This window comes from Spea bombifrons, chromosome 4 (assembly GCF_027358695.1).
Source record: "Spea bombifrons isolate aSpeBom1 chromosome 4, aSpeBom1.2.pri, whole genome shotgun sequence".
NCBI classification, from domain to species: Eukaryota; Metazoa; Chordata; class Amphibia; order Anura; family Pelobatidae; genus Spea; species Spea bombifrons.
In genome coordinates, this window is record NC_071090.1 from 7,984,077 (window position 1) to 8,006,779 (window position 22,703).

A 22,703-nucleotide genomic window follows, 5' to 3' on the forward strand; every position below is an offset into this window, starting at 1 on the left:
TATCTCCCCACATTAACTGTATATAACGTGGGGCTAACTCACCCCTCTTCTAGGGGCAGCTCACCAGGTAGACCTTCAAAAAGTCATTGGGGTTTATTCACCAAAGAAGGAGTTGGAAGATAGTTACACATATAAATGTATAAAGGCAACATGGTGCTTTAATCCATATGAATATGGAGGTTACACTAAGCTCTAGACGAGATAGAGGGCAGTTTGATTGACTGTGTGGTGCCCATAGTGCTTCTGTGGCCTTTGAGGATTTAATGGGTCCACCACAGCCCACTAAGAAAGAATGAGCATTAAAGTCCTCTGGGGGTACTTTAGTATGCATTGCTCAAAAATCTACCTGAGGAAGAAGCTGCAGCTGCTTTTCTGCACTGCAGTCCATGAAGCAGCCAATCAGCAGCAAGAAAGCACCCCCACTGAAACCAGGAGAAGGTGCAAATACCCCCACACATTTGCAAAACGGATACCGGGAATGTTTACAGGGACCACTCGGCTATATGCGTTAAAGTGCATACGATGGCTGGAGTGCCCCTGAAGTTGAAAACTTAACACCTTTAGTAAATTTTACTGCAGTTCCCTCGCTTTCAGTAACGTTATAGCTTCAGGCTTACAGTCGAGCAGTTTTTTCAGTATGTAGACTCTGTCGACGGCAGTGAAAACCTACTGTTGTTACATTGTTGTTGCGTTGCCGAGAAATCTGCACGATTGCACAATTCCACACAATACAAACTATATCTCGCCATTAGACCTTGAAGCAGAACCTCGAGAATAATTGTTTATCTGGACGTATCTACGAATATCTCCTGCTCTGTCGGACATCCTTTTTAACACTACGTGTTTTGTCTACTTGATAAAAACCGATACTTGATAAAAACCGGCATGTAGAAGTCACGCACAGCAGAAACATCTGATGATTGCATTATTTTTTAATTTGTTTTAGAAAACAATCTTTGTTTATAAAAGGCAAAAGTATAGTACATTTTACACCCTAAATTGTTACTTAATTGTCAATAAAATTGAGTAAGGAATGTGGGTTTTGCTACATTACTAACAAAACAGGAGAATCATAGACAGATAGACCTGTGTGTAATTCTATTTCTACATTTTACTTGTAGTACCACCTATAGCCACTAGGATGTAGGGTGAAAAGGATTGTAGGCAGAATTTACACCCTGACTGGATCATTTCTCTGTGATGTTTCTATATTATAATACTATTATTACAGCAAATATATGGTGGACAGGGCAGTATAATCTACGCAGAATGCACAGTGTATTAAATGTGTAATAAAACATTATTTTACCGGATCATTTGGCTGTATTTCCCCCCCGGCTAAATGTTACCAACCCACCCAGCGTCATCATAATCGCATCATATTATTGTCTCATTTAATTTGCAAATGCCGGGGCGGTGATAGATCTAGGAGCGAATATTATTTAGAAGACAAGATCCCAGTGCTGCAGCGTACTACGTATCTGGGTGTATTCTCAGATATATTTTTTTTTCTGGGGGCAGTTACGCTCCTTTTTTTACCCTCGTCAATCAGTAACACAAACAAAGGCGCACAGTCCCAGCGCACATCCCCTCAATTCAGCTTTAACAAAGCGGGGGAGAACGCTCTCTTATATCTAGTACTTTTGTACAGGGATGGGGGGGGTCAATATTTTTTTTTTTCAAAAAAGGAAAAAAAAAAAAAGAAAAAAAAAGCTGACCTGGCCAATCTTTTAAAAAAGTGAAAAAAGCGTAATAGTAAACTGGGACTCTCTCTTCCTTTCAGTCTTAAGCAACACAAGGCGATTGCTCGGGACTACATATATAGTAAAACAGAACATGTGTTTTGCGTGATCTCACAGCGTGTACCTAATGTGTGTCTGGAGGGGGGGAGTGTCGAGCCGAGCCAGAATTTTGTGAAGTAGCCTGTCCTTGCTGGAATTTGAGACAGACTTTGTCTAACGGTGAATATGGTGCGGGGTAAATGCAGCACGAGACTTATCATTCCCATTTTCCTCCTCTGTTCAGGTAAGAATCTAACTTCAATTAACGACTACTGGGGTTAATTCCTTTAACAGCTGACTCTTTGTTACACAAGGGGTTAAACATCATTTTTTTTTTTACGTTAGTTTGCGTGTTATAACTGTTGCTCACGGGGAAAGAACAGGCAACCACTTTTCCTCCGGCTATTGTGGACTACAAACACCCCCCCTTTGGTTGGCTGAGGATATTGATAGTTGAAGTCCAAACTAGAACGTGAAAGTTAAAAGTTATAATAAAATAATAATTTATGCAAAAGTGTGACTTTTATGCTGCTGTCAGATTTAATATGTTCTCGTCGTCCTGACAACATGTAAAAATGGGGATTATTTAGCGTGTGATGTTACCCACATCTGGTCGGCTTCCCATAACTTAAATTTATCGCGGTCACAACGGCCGAAATTGGAATTCTTAGGAAACGTTATTTTTTTCCTTGATAAATCAGTAAGCGGAGTGTGAGCGTTATTCGTGGTCTTGTACATTTGGGAACAGTAATAAGGCAACGCGTTCTTCATCTCTCTCTTGGAGAGTCTTGCAAAGGAATTTTTCACGTCTTTTCCCAGGAGAGAAAGCTTTGGGGTTTTGGGGATCTGATTTCTGCCGCGTCGATGAAGCTGAATGCTGACTTCCAGAGTGGGAAGCGATGCGCTAGAAACACAGAATCTGCCGGCAGATAAGAACCATCCGGTCCATCTAGTCTTAATCAGCCCTTGGTCATGCTGTAGATGCAGCATAGCTTTATGTCTATCCCATGCCTTCTACCACTTCTGATGGGAGGCTGTTCCATTTAGCCACCACCCTCTCAGTAAAAGAAGGCTGTATTATTGATGTCTGGTACAAATCTGGCACGTGGCCCCCTCCCTGAGACAGAACTTAGTTGCTAAAGTCATACTTAGCAGAAGGCACCCAAAGGTTGATGCATATCTGGTGCTATTATATGGGTAGCGTAAAGGCGTTATTGTTCCTGGGATTAGTGAAGTGTTTGTTTAAGCAAGTCCTGTTTTTCAGATAAAGAAGCGCGTTTTCCTTTGAAACCCGGCTCATTTACTCGAATGGCTGCTGCTTTTAAGTTTCCGGCTCCCCGTACATTCTTCGCCAGCAGCTGGATTGATCCCAGCTGTGATCGGTCGGTGCCACTGGCTCACTGGCCTGCTGGCCATGGGGGGAGGACCAAGCTGCCCCGCGGGGTGATTCTAATCTAAACACTCAGCGGGGAGGCTGGAGGGGAATTCGTTATGTATGGGAAAGTAATGTAAATAAGTCACATAACTGTTCAAGGTCCCAGGGACCATGGATGGGAAAGACCTTCACAACATATTGTATCTCTTTGAGCCTCCAAGACATGTGATAACTGGAAAAAAATCTCTTTAGGTTTTCCCTAAATTATAGTAACATAGAATTTGCCGGCAGAACCGTTCGGCCCGTCTAGTCTGCCCATTTTCCCTGGTGTAAGACGCAGACCTTTATCAGTCCTCGATCTTTTCTTAGATTCAGCATAGCTTTTTGTCTATCCTCTTCAGGGTTTAAATTCCCTCCCTGTATTTGCCTCTACCACTTCTGAAGGGAGGCTGTTCCATTTATCTACTGCATGTAATGCATGCGTTTATAGGAGTTAGACAATGACACTTCTATCTCATTGTCTTCATCTTCTGCCGGAGCAAGTCAGATCGAATATACAAGATGAGCAGTTAAAGTCAAGAAGAAGACTTGTACGGCTTCTTTCCCAGTAAACAGAGTCTTGGACTGCCTCCTTATACCAGAAACTCTTCAAATGTCTCTTTTACCCAAATAAACCCTTGTATTACCTCATTTTCCCCAGAAGACCCTGCACTGTTTCTGCGCCTCCTTCTTCCCCCTCGTTACTACATTTTTGGAAACAAACCAGGGGCCTTTTTGGAGTTGGACTGGAATACAAACACAGATTTCATGATCCTTATAAAAAAAAGTTAATGCTTAACATTTATAGACATTTTATAAATGTCCTTTTCATTTAGATGGGACAGAGGGAACCCGGGGATATTCCTGGGGAAATATCGTATTGTTCGTGTTTTGGATAAATTGCCAAATTTTAAAATTATGCTTTTTTAAAAAAATTTTGGTGTTTTGGTGCATCATACCACCGCAAGGAACATAGAGTTTCCCGCACTTAAAACAAAATACTTTATTAATATTCCAAAAACATTTCATAAGCAGGACAGTTTCAACCAGCCACCTTCATCATGCTTTATGAAAGGCCAACACTGGAATGTTTCTTCTGCTGAGGACCCTGCATGATTCATAGTCCAACAGGCAAAGAGGCCTTCAAGAATTTTCACTGATTTAACTATGAATCAAGCAGGGCCAGATATGCCTTGGAAGAGAAGCTCACTGGGGTTGGCCTTCATAATGCAGCATGGAAGGTGGTGGTGCTGCACGAGGTCTAACACAGGGTCGCACCACCACCCTACCTTCCATGCTGCAGTTCTAAGAGCTGGAATATGGCGTCGTAAAGGATGGAAATAATTTACGGATGTTATGTGGACTCCGTACAGTCCTTCATAGTCATACCTGGGAACTCTCTGAGTTTAGCCCAGAGACTCAGAATGAGGTGCTGCTTCTCTGGGTCTCAGGGTCACCATGGAGGAATTCCAAGTAGTGGGAGCGGCGTTGCACCACGGCCCACTCACAGGTATGTCCATTGTGGGGAGATCCGTGGTTTTCCCTTGGAACTTGCTCATTGAACAGTGGTGCTACAGGGAGCCTGAGCACCTAAAATGGCAACTGGCTGCCTGTTATGTGGCAGAGCATCTGCTGCCCCTCTGAGCCTCCAGCCCTAGGCCTAGTTAGGATTCACCAAAATATGCTACTGATAAAGAAGCTAGTGGGTTGAAAGAGCAACGGCCCTGCAAACTCCCTCTAACGAAAAGTGAAGATATTTAAAAACTTCTCTGTAGGGAAAAATAGTGCGATAAAAGCTAGAAAATAAAAGGGGTTATATGCTAAACACAATTTAAATGGACACTCCAGCCATCCTATGTACTTTAATGCACATATGGTCCCTTTAAATTATCACCCCCCCCCTTTTAATTGCATGAAGGGATTCTGCAAACAAAAACCTGGTTTTACCTTATTTTGTTCCTTATAAACTCTGCAGTCATGGAGGCCGCCATTGTTGTCAGTCATGTGATATTTTGAGTTTTCCTGCTCAATCACCACACTGCGCTGATGCTTTATGGCAATGCTAATGAGGTCTGTAGACTTTCATGAGGCAGAGCGTCCCGCTGGATGACTAACGCTGAGCCATTGTATTGTTTACTACAAGGCGGGATGATAAGGAGTCAGGGTTTCTTTTATCTAGTAGATTGGGCTAAAATAGCACAGCTAGAACAGACACAAACAGTAATAAAACATTATATTATACCTAAGCTGGAATTGGAATTGTATTTTTGAAAAAGTATTTTTTTTAAATGGTGACAGTTCCCATTTAAAGGGGAAACCTCAGCCATCACATGCACTTTAATGCATATGATAGCTGAGAGGTCCCTTTAAATGATTATTGTGTTCCCCCCACTAAAATGCACATGGGGACTCTGTAGACACTAACAAGACCCCATGCGCTTGCATGGAAAGCACTCCTCTTGATTTTGGGTCACTTGTAGTCTTTGTGCATCTGGACTGAACGTGGCTCTCAATGTCTGAAGAGTTTAGATGTGTATTCATCTTTCAAGAATATTTTGTAAAGTTCCCTTAAAATTAAATCGTTTAACCAACTGAAGGCCATTTTAGGAGATCCATATAACCTGTTGGTGCGCGATGTCAGCGATATAATGCGGTAAACACGCATGTTCTTTGTCTCGTGGCATGGATGCAGTTTTGAGGTTTGTTTTAGTGTCTCACATTTTTCTGAAATTAGAGGAAGTTAATTTGCTGAAAAGTTTTGTTTTAGCCCGGAGCTTTCTCCGAAGGAAGTAATGTTGCATCTGGTGCTACTCAAAGGAGCCAGAATTCTGCTATCTCTTACAGTTTTTATATAGTTTGCTTCCTGTTTTCCAACAAATAAAATCTAGGTCAAAAGGGTATTCTTCACCGCAGCTTCTATCAATGGTCTACTGTTGGTCGCCAAATATGCAAAAAATCTGGTGTAACAAATAACATCAGAAGCACAAAAGTTCCACTGGTCATACGGACTCATTAGGAGTATTCTAGCATACCTAGGAACTCTTCTGGTGGAATGACTTTGTGTGGGGGTGGGGCTAACTCCACGAGGGTGTGGCTAGCGTCAAATAGCCTTGAATTAGCGGATAATGGGAAGGGAAGTAGGCATGGGCAAACACGATCCCCTGCCTAGAGAAAGAGGAAAGTGACCCAGAGACCCGGGTTAGTACCGCTTTACCCAGAGACTCCATGTCCAACCTCGAGACCCACCAAGTAAGTATAAAGACGGTCTCTAATTAGATAATATCACCATAGGCAACTGCATTTTGTACTTTATGATAAATCTGAGCATGGGGTATAATAAAATGAGCAATTCAAATCAGCCATTATATTCTATATAGAAAAGTCTACATATTGATGCTATTAAAATACCACAAAAGATAATCAGCCTGATATAGAGGAGGGGAAATGAGAAAGGAACAAGCAAATGATGGAGCTTTTTTGTTAGCATGACATTAATTACTTTATTATTTGGGGTATACTGTCTGTGTGATAATCATCAGAAGAAATGTACACCCAGATATTAAGACTTTTCATGTATTATAAGTGTGCCCAATGGTTCAGAATGCTTTAGCTTTACTATAGTACTGCCAGTTTACTATTCACAGGCATCAAACCCATTGTGATTTCTCTCTGCAGGCCCGTTGGCATTTGGACTTGTGGTGGAAGGAACAGAAGGCCAAACCATTACTTTGCCATGTAGCTACAAAGTCAGAAGCCCCAGTGATATCACTACGATGTGCTGGGGACGTGGCAGCTGCCCCAACTCAAAATGCAACCAACGTCTTATCGAGACAGATGGACGTAAAGTGACAGTTAGTTCATCAAACCTCTACCAGCTAAGGGGGGACATTGCCAATGGTCAAGTTTCTCTAACAATTGTCAATGCAAGACTGGAGGACCAAGGAACGTACTGTTGTCGTATAGAGCATGCTGGTTGGTTCAATGACGACAAACTCAACATCCAGCTGAAAGTGTACAAAGGTGACAATAGTGTATACATAATAACCACATAATCCTGGCAACTTCCTAGGACACATTAGAAAAATTGGGGTTGACCTTAAAAACCTACCTTCACTTGACTTAACTTGAATCATTTCTCCTACTCAGCATGTTTAGTTATTGCAAAAAGAATCATTATTGACCTCGGGTGATACAGCCAGTAATGCCCATTCAGTTCTTTGCTGTCTAGGCATTTGTGGCTAGTGTTGTCAATATTTTTTGTCCTAGGTTTTAACTTTCCAGTAGCCACAGTAAACACTTTAAGGATGCACACACTCCATCACCTGATGAAGGTGGAAGGCTGGTACCAGTGATAGACAAGGAGGTCTGTATATAGATGAGATGAGATGTTGTGTCCAAAGATTTTAATTTTCAGTTTGATTCAAATTGTCTTCTAGCCCCTCCAACTACTCGCCCAACAATCAAACCAACGACTCGACCAACAACCAAACCAGCAACTCGACCAAAAGCAGAACCAACAACTCGACCAACAACCAAACCAGCGACTCGACCAAAAGCAGGACCAACAACTCGACCAACAACCAAACCAGCAACTCAACCAAAAGCAGGACCAACAACTCGACCAACAACCAAACCAGCAACTCAACCAAAAGCAGGACCAACAACTCGACCAACAACCAAACCAGCAACTCAACCAAAAGCAGGACCAACAACTCGGCCAACAACCATGCAAAGCATACCAAGCACAACCCGAGCTACTCCTTTCTCTTCAATACCAATTACAGATATTGGCTACACAGAGCAACACCTGGGTAATCTGACAACAGGTAGAATATATCATTTTACATAACAACATAAATTGCTCTTATTGTGTTAATAGAGAAAAAAACGCATTGAAGTACACAAAACCTTTTCTTGTATTTTTTTCTGTAGGTGTGAATAGTATAGAATTATAAACATACTTCTAACATGGAAATCTGACATTATTGTCAGAAATAGTTTTTTATTTTAAATATAAAGTTTTAATGAAAAGTATTAAGAGTATAAAAATGATTTATAATGGGAAATAAGGTAGTGGGACACCCAATAAATAGCATGTATACATAATTCTTGTGCATTCTGAATTTCAACACTAGGATATAGTTTTTCAGAATATATTTGGAATAAAACAATGCTTTCTCAACACATATGGGGGCATTCGGTTTGAATGATAAGTGCCATATAATAAAGGTCGTAATTCACTCAGTTTTATGTGTAGTGGTTGGCAAATGCTGGTGGGCTGCTGGCCATTGGTGGCCCATACGCTGGAATGGCAGATGGGGTGCTGGACCTTGCTGCCGGCCGCTGTAAATGCCCAGCCGCGCGCTACGTAAGCAATAAATAACAGGGCGTCCAGTCGCTTGCCGCACCTACATCATAAGGTGGCAGATGGACTTACCATTCCATGGCCAGCTGGATATCTACAGCAGGGCCTTGTTGGGCAAGGAGATTAAAGCCTATAGGGCTACCAAATACCTTACATTTCACCAAATGATACAAGAATGTCTACTCAAAGCACAAAGGAATCCTAAAAAAATGTACAATTCTAGATCACAAGCTCCTTAGTTTTTGCTTCTGTAAGTCCAAATGTGGACTAGTGCGATGCACTGATTGTTACATACTGTAATCTATTTAATGATATTCAAAGAGTTATAATATAGACTAAATCAGGATTTTAATATATCTGTGGTTTTGACCTTTGAGCAGAAATTTGGAAGCCAAACGATGGGAGAGAACCAGCTAGCTCCGACATTCCTTTTGAGATGACTTCTGCTCAATCTTCAGTCCTTACTGCATCGTATTCAGGTAACTGACAACTAAGTCTAGGCTCTGTCTTGTTGGTGTTTTTTTATTTTGTTTTATTCTTTTGCAGTAATTTAACAAAATGTATGTTGGACCTGAAGGCTTTATCTGTATTTCAGTGCGCTGGAATATCGTGTTAAATGTACATTGCTTTATCATCTCCTTATTGAGATTTGAGGTACCTGTTGTGTACTTTTTTCTAAATAGTCCACCTGTCTCTTAGTGTGGTCACACGTGCTGGAAGGTGATTGATAGAATGATCTCCTTATTATTATTCTCGTTTGAACTAGCTGAATACAATTTATAAGAGGTAAAACTGTTTTTTGTTAATACACATCACAACTCACTCCTATCACACCCAGCCACTACACATCACAACTCAGGCCCATCATAACCAGCTATTACACCTCCCATCACTCCCAGAGAGCTTCTTTCTTCCTCCTCCTTCTTTTTACCTTGAGCAGAGCTAGAAACTCCAGAAGATGCAAAACGGGGAGGGCCAGACGAAAGGAAGGGGCGTGTCAAGACAGAGACACTCAGGGGAGTGGCTGGGAGGATGAGAGAGATGGTAGATGGCAAGATAGTCCCTCTCCTGTCTCTCTATTGGCGCTGACTGCTGCAGGGGAAGCGCTACCCTTATGAGTAAGTCTGTTGCCGGTTCCCCGTCACAAAAACCTGCTCACACAGGCCGTACATTGAAGTCCGGTGGGCCGCACGTTGGACGCCCCTGACCTAGGCAACATTCTCAGTCACCATGGAGACCTGGCCCTGTTATAAAGGTTGTAATCTCTTTCTTAAATCTCAAATGGCTTAGAATCTTAACAGGGTTCACAATGGCTTAAAATCTTTACAGGGTTCTGTCACTATCAAAAATAAGCTCACAGGTGCATCTCAGACGGAGTTCTCAGCTTTTACCAGCCGAGATGTTCAGCTACTACATGGCTTCACAGAGCAAGAAGAAGCCACGCAAGAGGCCCTCTTCAGTCCTGCCCTTGAAGCGGGCCCTGCCCTTGAAGCGGTTTGCGGCTCAGTCCATCAAGAAGCAGCCAGAAGAGGGTGAACCAACTAGCAGCGGCCAGAACAACAATCCCAACAATTTACTATCGGAATGGGTTCTGGAGCAGGCCACGGCCACCAAGCTGCTTGCATGGCTTGGCAGGTTTATCTACCACAGGTGTCCTATGATAACATCTCTTAGTCCCAAGGACCGTGTGCGTTGGATTGTAAGTGTGGACAGAGCCCTCTACCTCCAAGAATGGCAGACAGAACGATTCCTAACACCAGCTAATGTCATCTTTTTGTACATGGTGTGTAGAGAGGCCATCTCCTCCTATCTGGTCAGCAAGGAGCAGTTACAGGCAGCGCTGATGGCCTGTCTGTATATATCCTACTCCTAAGCGGGTGCCGAGACCTCATACCCCGCCAGGCTCTTCCTCATGGACACCAGGAAGGAAGATTTTTGGAGCAGATGCCTGGCTATTGCTGAAGCACTGAGTGCACTGAGTATTTTGCTCAGACCTTTGAACATCTGAAGGCTGAAGGCAACTGGGAGAGGACCTGAGACTGACTGGGACTGATGGAGAAAATTACGACTCCTATCTGGATGATGTCTAATATTGGACACAGCTTACCTTTTAGCTTTAGCTAAAAATTAAAAATAGTAAAAGGAGTCATTTGTATTAATAGCTGAAAGGAGAAATGGAATCTTTCATTAAAAACAGTGTTTTCATTAAGCCTACCTAGATAAAGATGCAGAGAGACATACGCTCACAGGACCTCAATAGTCTCTTATTCAGATGGCACCCCAGAGGGAAATTAGATTTTGGTTTTGTCCTAACATTGTTGACCACTACATCACAGTGTTCATGACCCACAGATCAGGGCAGCACTTTATCTAGGCTGGTCAGCAATATGTAAAATGATGCGTCTTGGAAAACATGGCTGATGCGGTCAACCTATTGGGTCCTACCCTCCAGAGTGCGAGGGTATGACATCATATCGCTCCTGGTAGCGCAGGACATGGGCTTCTACCCACCAGTACCCCACCCGTGATATAGCAGACCGTGTAGGTTATCCCAGAAGACCTTTGCGGGTTTCCAGGTAGCTGACCTAATTTTCTGTGTTCTGCTATTTTTTACTATCATATGCTGCCATCTAGTGGCCAAAGTTAGTTTGAATTTTAGCTTTGGCAGATGTCATGCATGATGGGATTTACAGCATTTATAGGCGCTGGCTTGTGATGTTACCGGATATAGTTACATAAATCATTTTATAAATGCGTGTAAAAGAAATGCTTTTTTTTTTTTGCTGTTTGGCTCCTGACAGAATACCATTTACAGTTAGGAAGTGTAACTTAAACTTCATTCTACAAAAAATATTATTATATGTAAATACGCAGCGTGAAATAAAGCTCCACCTCCAGCCATGTCCTCTACAACTAACTTGAAAGAGCTTACACTTTCCTGCTGTTTATATTCACATTATTGGGGCTTTTAGGGCCGTAGCACCCTGTAATACCCTAATACCCAGCAAACATTCTGAGCTCATAGAAAAGAGGGACAACACGGGAGGAAAAAGGGGGCACAATTAAATCAATACTGGTTTTCACTGCCAGGTCCCAGTGGTGGCAGGTAAACCCAACACCCTTCCACTAATCCCATCACTCACAGCGTAAGAGAATATACATGATATCGGTGACTTGGCACGTAACGCACACTAATGGGGGTTATTTTTAAAGTACATTTCCGGCGCAGGGTTTTAAAAGTGTTCTTGGGATCCTAGCTGCAATACGCTGGATGCATTGGTTGCTATGGTGATAAGACCACTTTTAAAACTTTGCACCAGAAATTACCGTTAAAAAAAAACCCTCCGCACTGTTCTGCTTCCCGGCGATGACAGAGTCCATGTGGGAGAAATCTGACCTAAATCTTTATAAAGCAGATTTCATTCATTACTCAGTATTTCATTCATTAAGTACGTATTAACCCATTAATATTTATTTTTATTTATTGATTAATATAGCACTGTCATATGCTGCAGCGCTGTACACTATAGATTATACACCTGTCTTTATCAAGGGAATACATACTGTATGGATGGTCACAACCCACTACAGATTACTGAACCTATACACACTCGGTCAGATCTCCGGAGCCTACTCTTGCGCAACGTGGCCAACGGGGCCTTCCTGCTGGTGTCAGTGGGCGTTCCTGCTGATGTCAGTGGGCATTCCTGCTGACATTGTGGGAAACACCCCCATTTAAAGGGGAAATGGCCAGGGTCTGGGACGTGTCAAGACCCCGCTCGCACGACCTGGAGGATTCGGGTATGCTAATAAGACTTGTTCTATAGTTGTACAACTCTCCGCTTGAGGCTGTCCTTCAAATGATTTCATTAGTGATGTCATGGCAGGGTTTTACAGTATAGCAAAGTAACACGAGAAAGAGTGCGACAACTTGAGCAATACTTGAGCAACCTAAGCATATTTTCTACAAACTGATCAGAAAATAAAAATAGCCCGTACTAAATTACTAGCAGTCCAAAATATTCATAACATGTAAAGGTAGTTCTGCAGACTTTTAATTAGCGAAGAGTACATTCTTTATGAATAAGTCTCTACATTTTGTCTGTTGTCCTCACTGTATTAACCTCTTGTGCTTGGAGGCTGATCGCTTTATATAACTTCCCTCCCAGTAAAGTAAATCTTCCTTACATTACATCTTAGCCTTTGACGTTCTAGACTTAGACTATGAAGGCCAGTCTATGACAACTATCCCAGTGACATGGTGAGAAGATTCTGCAGAAGACAACGCAGACCTTTTCAGTATAAGCAGCCTGTTTAGGAGGGCTCTAATTTCCCTAACCAGCCATTGAGGGAAACCAGTCACCCAACAGTTCAATCTGCCACTAATAGAGTGGCCAAGATGCTGCCCCTTCCCCTGCGCTAGTTGCCCTAAGCCTAGTGAGCCCAGTCCAGAATATGCTATCCTACTGTTCCACTGTTTAGAACTGCTCCTGCCTTTTTTCTTTTACTCATCTACTCTTTTTTTCTTTTTTATCCTTGTTTTCCATTGATTATATCTTAATATCTTTCATGGCTATTAATTCCACCGCAACTCTTCCTATACCCCCATCTTATTCCATAACTATGTTAGATACCCTCTCTCCTTCCTCAATGCCTCTCCCTTCATCATTCTTCATTGCATCTAGAACCCCACTGCAATCAAGTCATTTCTCTTTACCTCCCTTCTCTTTTTTCTATCTAGAATGCGATCTCTAACCTAATTGCCTGAGTCTGTGACGAGCTGTCTCTGTCATATTATATATCATGTTATATTAATAAAGTGCGTAACTTAGTGTTTATTCAGTGATATTTCGAAGATAACCATATCCATCACGTTTTGGTTTATTTTGGAGATGGCATCCTTATTTCCTAGCTTTCTGGGAAGCTGTAAGGCTGAAGTAATACAGATTCGTGCCTCAGACAGGGTTTCAGAAGTCTTGCCAACGGCTGATGCTCTAAATGGCCTCACATTAGCTGTAGAGACATGATGACAACCAGTATGACCACCAGAAACCTACTCTTCACACCCTTTGTCTCCTGGCTCCACTAATCCCATGTCCCCGTCTGCCTATGAATAGTTCCTTGCGCCTCTTTTTCTATTCTCGTTGTGTATCTTAGGCTCCTCGCTCTTCAGCCCACCGTTCCATCTTCTCGAGAAGGTCCCGAAAAGCTTATTAAACTTACGTAACTTTCCCTTTTTCTGTCTTGACCCAATAAAACTTTCACTAAAGACTCCAACAAAAACTCACAATGTATCATTTTTGTTTTTTTTTAAAAAAAAATGACGTTTGCACATTAATCTGAAAACTGCTGATACCTTTGAAGTGAACTGTTTCGAACAGGTGTTGGCCATTAGGGACCCACCATCCCTCACTGTGAAGCAGTTTTATATTTGGAATAAATTAAGCCTAGTTTGATTAATTAAGTTTGTCTTTTCTGTTTAGTTTATTCCCCAGCTCTGTCATCAAGAAACGTCACTGCTCAGAAGGCAACGGTAAGATTTCTGTACCACGGTTCATTGAATCAATGGAAAAGCAAAACACATTTAGGCCGATCAGGCCCCTCGGTGACCCGCCACGAGGTGGACCTTTGATCTCCTATCGGTCTATTTACGCTATGATGGTTGTGACAGCTTCATCGTATTAGAAGGTGTTTCGAGCCTCTAACGCACGGGGGGGAGCTGGGACATGATGTCATATCTCAGCACTCCATGCCTTAAAGGTACAGAGCACCTTTTAATGCAGTGAAGATGCAGACCGCGGAGGGGGCATCTGGGGGTTCTGCCCTAGATCTGGCCAGGGCAGTGAAAGGTAAATACATCTCTGATTCTAATACCAGAATCGAGAGTTGGATCTGGAACAACAACCTTTTTTGAGGTGCTGCCTCCCCATATTTTACCCCAGGGCACCCTAAGTGTCCCTTGACACCAAACGTGGCTGTTTTGGGAGATTGTTCCAGTTTTCATTTTTAAACAGGGTTTTTATAGTTAAAGTTGCCGGTGAGGACCATCTTATTTTTAATGGCAGCCCTGACTGAATATAATGGTTTTGTTCCAGATTTCTAGACGGTTAAGACTTTTGGAAATAACAACTTGTTTTGCTTGAGTGCCTAATTTATTACGAACCGATAGGAGGACCGCAATTTAATTTTCAGTTTTACACCTCCCCAGAGTCTGTGTCTGTGATTTATAAATCCCCTTCACGCGGTATTTTTACAAAGTTTTCAGCCGTTTAAAATACGGTTTAAGGGAAAAATCTTTACCTGAAGGACAAAAAAAACGAAGGGGGGAATTTCACACGTTGCTTTAATCGTGTATTTTGAGACCGCATGAAAAAAATGCTTTGCAGATTATAGTATATGTTTGATGAACTCTAGATTTTCAGCTGTAACGGCTCTAGAAAGGCAGTCATTAAAATGGAATGAATGAAAAATGTAATTTATCTCCACGTGCAATAAAACGAATGAGATAGAAATGCAGTGCATGATTAATCGCCATACAGGGAATTAACGAGAAGCGGCGGAGGCTACTGCCTAAGGTTCATGTAGACTGGAGGGACCACGTGAAGAATGGGGTCGGGTATAGAGACTGCAGCCCCGGTTTTGTGAATTAATTCTTTTTTTAATTAATTTGTAGAATCGGTTGGAACAGTACAGGCATGGAGGCCCTACTTTGATACCTTTCCTAGGACCCAATGTCATCTTATTTGTCTTTAACAATAATTCAGAAAGGAGCATTGGGTGTACTCCAGATGGCGTGATAATGGGCTTCTCGGTCTGTGAAATAGCTTTGTGCGTTATTTCCCATGTAATTCTTCCAAAGAATCCTGGAAATAATGGATAACCGTACCTGTGTATGCCTCTAGTACCATAAGACCACTGTATTAATATATATGATAATATACTATAGTTCAAAAGTTTGGGGTCACGCCGCTGTTTTCATGGAAAACAAGGACATTTCTAGCTTTAACATAATTGCAAAAGGGTTTTCTAACCTTTAAACTTAAGCTTGGATAAGCCAGCACAATGTGCCATTGGAACACGGGAGTGATGGGAGTGATAAAGGGCCTTTCTACGCCTATCAAGATATTCTATTTAAAATCATCCATTGCCACCTACAATAGTCATTTACAACATTAACGCCGTCTGCGCTGGATTTCTGAAATTTGGAAATAAGGAAATTTCTAAGTGACCCCAAACTTTTGAACAGTAGTGTGTGTGTGTCTGTGTGTGTGTGTATGTGTGTATATATATATATATACACACACAACACCTTTGTGTGATACCTCCCCTTTAATTTCTAGGGTTCTGCTACCACACCGTACGTGTTGATCACGATAATCAGTGCGTCAATAATTGTGTTATTGATTCTGTCTCTGCTGGTGCTGAAACTGAGAGGTGAGTGAACGCTCACGTGAGTTTTTGAATTATTTGAGAATGTATTCTTGATATTATTTTCATTTACATTCCTGGTATATCACAGGATATTTTATTGTAAGAGCATTACAGTTACGCTGCAAGATTTTACTCCCTATAGCCACGCTAAGTAAAATGGGACGATTTTTCAAGGTACTAATATTATCCAATTTTATCTAATTACCAGGGAAAGAGAGAGGACGCTACCTTCTGCACATGGACCCCAGGTAAAAATAATCTTACAGAGTAATTTTGGTTGAGAAAAGTCCATCGAGTGCAACCTCTTACTTTGCTATTGCATGGCCATTAATATTACTCTGCTTTCATTACTTAGAGCACAGGGGCTTTATCTTGTTGGGGAACCGCGTTAGGACGTATTGCGCAAGCTTTTTAAATCTCGTTCTGAGCAGGCAGAATGACCTTTTCAGAAGATTTCAGACAAAAGACGAGGCCAGAACGCCATGTAGCCCCACAGTTCTGCGGCTCTGAAGCATCCACTTGCTGGTCCCCTGTGTCATAAAATACGTATCAGCTGGTCCCCTGTGTCATAAAATACGTACCCCCTTTTCAGTGGCGACTCTAGAAACAGTATATAGGGGGGGCACACAAGATACCACAGTCAAACTGGGGGGGCATTAATAATTTCCACCATTAAATCATACCACTGAAAAAACATATATATATGTAATGCAAGTAATGTGCTATGGAATGATACTTTTGTTATCGGACAATACAATACTTGAACATTCAACATGGGAAGCCTGAAGCCACATCTTAGTACGACTAATCCTTGAAATCCTTTAAACAACACACTACCTTAACTTTTGCACTAAATGATTTCAGGGCCTAATATTAGATCCTGCTGCTGATATATATATATATTAGCCCGTGCTGCCCATATATATTAATATTAGCCCCTGCTGCCGATATATATATATATATATATATATATATATATATATATATATATATATATATAAATATTAGACCCTGCTGCCGTTAGCAGGTATAGATCAACACATTAACACACAAACCCAGCTTTGCATGTATAGATCAATTGCAATTCACTTGTGATCTCAGCACTGAAGGTATATATCAAATAAACAGAATCAGACATACAAATCCTGTATTTGCAGGTATACAATAATAATATATGAAATGTAGCATCGCAGGTATAGATCAAATAAATACATGGAAAGAGCATTGCAGGTATTAATCAACTGAACAAGACATACAAACCCTGTATTTGCAGGTATACATAAATAATGTATGGAAATATATAGATATGGATCTACAGAATAACACAGAAACCCAGCTTTGCAGGTAAAGATCAATTGGAATTCACATAAAAACACGGCATTAAAGGTATATTTAAAACCCTCTAAATTACAGGCATAGATCACAGGTTGCACACCCCAAAGCCAGCCCTGGTGTCCACATTGCCCACATAGAACCTGGCCAGCACCCAGATAACACACATACGATTTGCCATCTTTGTCCCATACACACCCTGCCTGTGCCATCTCGGTCCCCAAGGCTCAAACATCCTGCTAGTGCCATATTTGCCCTTCCACAATTATACATCTATGATACACGCAAACACATTAACTCATGCTCTCCCTCATTCAGAAAATTTATCCACACATTAACTCATGCTCTCCCTCATTCAGACAATTCATCCACACAACTCATGCTCTCCCTCATTCAGACAATTCATCCATTTTAAGAAACTACGCCCCTTGGAGCTTCAAATGAGGGGCTACATATATTTCTAGGACAAAAGTTGAGTGCACAAATAATGATGGAATATGTCGCTTTGGCTTGAAAATATGTTTTTTCTATCCATAGAGACATTTGTGTCTAGCGCACTCCAGGTACTAGAAACACATACAGCCCCTCATTAGATGCGCCAAGGGGTGTAGTTCTTGCAAATGTGTACTTTTTGTGCCATAATTTAACTTCCTACATGAGCAGTAATGCCACGTCAAGGCTTCAACCCTAATTACTGATCATTCACATGCCTTTCATATCTCCATTCACTCGCAGAAGCACACACCATACTTTCCATACATTCACTCGCAGAAGCACACACACCATTCTTTCCCCTTACAATCCCAAATAAATTATGGTAAAGGGAGAAAAAAAAATCACTTTTACAGGAAAAAAAAGGTTTGCAGTAAAAATGCAAGGCGCTCCAGGGATGATATGGTTACTCACGTACCGCACAGGCTAAATGGCTGATTTTAATAATATTTGCAGTTCATCAGGATTTCAAAAATTGCCTCCCTCTACCGTTGGCTAAATTTAACCCCATGATCAAAGGGATCATGGGATTAAAAATTAGTATCGGCCATTTTTAAAAAGGGAATGTGACTTTTTATAGCTATATGATCACTGTGGTAACATTGGCTATCACAGTGATCATTTAGCTAGAATACTTAAACTTTTTTTTTTAAAGTTTAACTACTTTATGTTTAAATCATTTGTTTTACGTTTTTTTAACATAATTTGTTATATATATATATATATAATTTGTTATATATGTTGGAAAGGTGAGGCGATTACCTTTCCAACGGTATATGTTGGGGGTCTGTAGCTGCTTAGATGCCTGAGATACAGGCATTTAAGCAGCATGCCCCCATACCGCTTTAACTGACAATTGTCAGTTATTAATAAAGTTGCGCGGTGACGTCATCGCGTCATTGCGCGTGCCGTCACCGGCCGGATCGGTGGGCCCCGGTGATGCCCTTTAGTGTGAGGGGCAGATCGCCGGGGTAGGTGGTGATGGGGGTCCACAGACCTCCATCAAGGTAAGATAGTGCTAGCGACGGCATGGTGCCGTCGTTAGCACCTTACTGGGACTGCTAGCGACGGCACCATGCAGTCGTTAGCAGTTAAGGGGACTGTCCTGGGTGGCTCCAAATTCGGCGGGGGGGCAACAGGGGGGGCAAGGAATATCCTAGGGGGGGCAATTGCCCCCCTTGCCCCCCTGTAGCGACGCCACTGCCCCTTTTCCACTTTAGACTATCAAGACTAGACAACCTTTCCTGCCAAATTATGCAGCCAAAGGTCACTCCTGGGCATGACTTGAGTCCCTTCCAATGCATAAGTTGAGAAGGAGGATAGATCTATGAGCCATCATATCTATAAGGTCCCAAGGTATGGACTAGGTGCACCAATATATACCAGTATGATATATTAACCAAGTCAGCTTCATTTGACCCAGATACTTCTCGCTCTTTAGCATCACTTCCACAAACCTAATGAACCAAAAAAAAAAATGTTGGCAGCCATATAAACTGATAATTAATTTAACAAAATGGTTAACATGGATGTTTCTTTTCAAACACGCTGTATTTTTCTTCTCCAGTTTAGAGCTGGTCGCCCATGGTGAAGACCAGACCAACGAGAAGAAATTTAGCTTTGCTGGCGCCGAGAACACAGACGCAAACAAAATAATGGTGGATGAAGATGACCGTAATGCGTTAGCCTCCAAGAAAGCAGAGTGGGAAGGCATAACAGGACCCAGTGAATCCGAGGCAGAAATAAAAGATTCAAATGGGGACCTGAAACCCAGTAAATAATATGTTAAAACATAAAAAAAACAACTAGAACGTGATAAAGACGTCTAGAATGAGGAACTGGATCTGGTACTTTTGCAACTTCCTCATGAAACACACATTGTGAAGCTGTATATATGGTTTGATTATGCTTCGGATGATTGAATTATTAGTCAGTGACTACTTTTATTTCGACCAAACACTGCCTTGATACATTATACGTGCAACTGACCGTTCTAGGTTATCATATGATCTCTGGATGCGACATTCTGCTCACAGACGTCGCCGTGATGATTGCTTTATGATATGTTTGTTTAAATATGTACTGATCCATCTGAAGAGGGGAATGGGATCTGCAAGTAATTGCGATACAATAAAGGAGATGGTCTGGGTCAGGGAAAGCTGTCTGGGGCCCCATGGTCTATTACAGGTTTTAGACACAAATAAAGGTCTTGGGTCAGAGAAAATGGGTCTACAACAAAGGATACACCCTTATACAAAGAGAAGTTGACAAAATCGCATCTAGGGTGAGATATGACAGAGTGGGGTCTAGGAGAAGACAGTCTGCCCACGGAATAGGGCAACTCTTTGCTGATAGACCCCTGTATATACATCACACATACATTTTTCCTGACCCAGATTTCCCGTATTCATAAAGACCCTGTATAGATTACTCATGCAAATAGCACTAATGGAATCTATACCCAAACTAGCTGCTATATCCTAGCGATAAGACCAGCAGCAGAAGGCATTTACACCTTGGACAACTTGGCCAAACATGTTCTTCGCATTTTGCTATGAAATAACATTTGGTTCCTGTGAAATAGATACATATAGACCATGGCGGAAAGAGCTATTTCTGTCTAGATCCGTCACCGCTGAAGCTTTTGTCACCCCCGGAAATGTTGACACTTTATTTTGCGGTACAGAAACAAGGCATCAATAGCTGATTTTTTTTCTTTGAATTATTCACACAAAGAATATGTCAGTTATATCTCAACGGTGTCAACCCAAGAGATGACATTTTTTTTTTCTTATCCAACTCAATAGAGAAAACCTACCACTAATTGGTAAATGTATTTATGTTGAAATTGCTATAAAATAAAATGACAAATTAATTTTCGAGAAATTACTAACGAAACAATGTGGGATCTGATTTGCAATCGGGAGATATTAGTGTAAGAAAATAAAACTAAAATTACCAATGGTTTTGGTGTTGCTTGGCTATTTCAGGTAATGCGTTTGTACTGATGAATTCCCCAAAATCGGTTCAATATCACACAAAAAAAAAAGTAGAAAAAGAGAACAATAAAAAGTAACTTTAAATGAGTTTACAAAAAAAAGAATATTTCATTCCGCCTCTGGTGACACGTTTGCCCCGTTCAGATGACTCTCGGCGATAAAAGGATATCACAAAGAGATAAATGTCATAATTATAGGCTTTCTTTGAAATCATTTCCATCGGTTATACATGTCGAAAAATTGTAGAAGATTGAGAATATAGCAGTAAACAAAATGGGGAATTGCTTTCAGATGTTCAGTGGCAATAATATTTCTCAGCTGTAGGATTCCACTTCTTGTGGTCTATTCACTGTTATGTGGCCAGTTGTGGTGTGCTGGCAGGTTATCCATTGTCCATTAGCCCATCGTGGTGGTGGGGCCACTAAGTACGTGCCTAGTGTCCATAATGGATAATACAGCACTGAGATGGAGTTGAATTGCTTAGACCAACTCGACTGAGTTGGCCAAACGTTTATGACTTGAGTGGCTATGAAAAGCATGGCAAGTCACCTATTCTCCAAAATTCAAAAAGTCAAGATAGCATTTGAGATCTCAAATGATTTAAAAAGGGTTTTAACTAGACTCCTCAAAAGGGGGGGGCCTAGAAGGCCTAACTCAACATCTAATTGACATCTTAGCATCAAAGGCTTGACCACAATTAACTTGATGGATGACTCGCAACTTCCAACTTTTTTGTGGATGGATGAGTAGACTCAATCAAGTGGCTTTGAGTTTGTTCAGCTTTGTTATCCCTGCAATTCAAGCATCATCTAAAGAGCCTTTTGTCGACCTGAACTGATATCTTGGTACCCACAATTTGCTCAGGTAGACCATCCAATGTTATCCAACGTGTGCCTTCTTTAAATCATGATACTAACAATCTCCTACAGTGACTGAGAAGTTAGCAACTCATAAAGATGATTGTTTTATAATGGCTTTATTATTAGCATTTTTGGCAAATGGGGTTAATTATGCGAGAGAGCATTTTGTCAAATAAATTAGTACGTTACAGCATTTTCAACCAAGCTCAGTATAACAGCCAACTGGACACATTCCCGCAAAATGCATTCGACGTAGATACTCAGTCTGGCATTAACCTGTAATTTAATTTCCTCTGTTTAGTAAACTAGGTGAACTTTCCAATTTTCCAAACTTTTAGTAAATATACAATAATATATTTAAACCTCAGGAGGATAACATAAACAAAATAAAACATTTTAATGGCACATTATAGCCTCCTCGGGATCATCCTAGAGATCATCAGGTAAATCAGTAAATTCTGTTTTGGGATTCTAATCTAAGGCCCCCCATTATGGCTTCTTCTCAGATGAACCAGAGAGAGGACAAAATGAGTTTAAAGCTCATTTAAACCAAATGAGTTTAACGACTTTACATTTCTACTCATTTGGAAACGGCAGCACACCAATGGTGTTTCGACAAACAGCTCAGGAAGGCTTAGCACTAAAGAAAAAAGAAAGCCATTAACGGGAGATTAGGGACAATTCCATAGCCCAGCTCAGTACCAAGAAGCCTTGGGAGGCTTCATCGCACTGTAGGGGGCTATGTTGTTAAATGTTCTTGTACACCCAGGCTATTGATACTAAACATTTAGGGGCGACTACATCTTCAGTCCCTTTTAGCCATACCACTCAACATTTCCGATGTGGGGTGTAGCAAAGGGAACCAATTGGTTGTCCTCGTCCGAGGTCGTCTTCCAACATAAACACCTCGTGGTGCTCACGAATGGTCACTTCAGTGGAAGCCTCTTTTGCATCAGCACAGACATCCATTGATTTTAAGGCTGGTCAGGAGAGATCAAAGGATCTTCCAAACTGCCCTATGACCCCCAC

The 22,703-nt window shown here is 41.4% G+C and overlaps 1 protein-coding gene across 1 annotated transcript; it reads left to right on the plus strand.

Annotated features, from left to right (window-relative positions):
• The first annotated feature begins 1,797 nt into the window (after positions 1 to 1,797).
• LOC128492247 (T-cell immunoglobulin and mucin domain-containing protein 4-like) lies at positions 1,798 to 20,701 on the plus strand. The gene is made up of 8 exons (XM_053464729.1): positions 1,798 to 2,025; positions 6,871 to 7,215; positions 7,632 to 8,021; positions 8,941 to 9,039; positions 14,044 to 14,093; positions 15,901 to 15,994; positions 16,200 to 16,239; positions 19,383 to 20,701. The coding sequence occupies exons 1-8, from the start codon at positions 1,968 to 1,970 to the stop codon at positions 19,594 to 19,596; spliced, it is 1,290 nt and encodes a 429-aa protein (XP_053320704.1). The 5' UTR covers positions 1,798 to 1,967; the 3' UTR covers positions 19,597 to 20,701.
• The last annotated feature ends 2,002 nt before the right edge of the window (positions 20,702 to 22,703 follow it).

What these genes read in the sequence shown, in the direction of transcription:
- LOC128492247 (XM_053464729.1), top strand. Translation starts at nt 1,968, where the DNA reads ATGGTGCGGGGTAAATGCAGCACGAGACTTATCATTCCCATTTTCCTC. An exon ending in CATTTTCCTCCTCTGTTCAG is followed by an intron (nt 2,026 to 6,870) that starts GTAAGAATCTAA and finishes TTCTCTCTGCAG; the next exon opens with GCCCGTTGGCATTTGGACTT. An exon ending in CCAGCTGAAAGTGTACAAAG is followed by an intron (nt 7,216 to 7,631) that starts GTGACAATAGTG and finishes ATTGTCTTCTAG; the next exon opens with CCCCTCCAACTACTCGCCCA.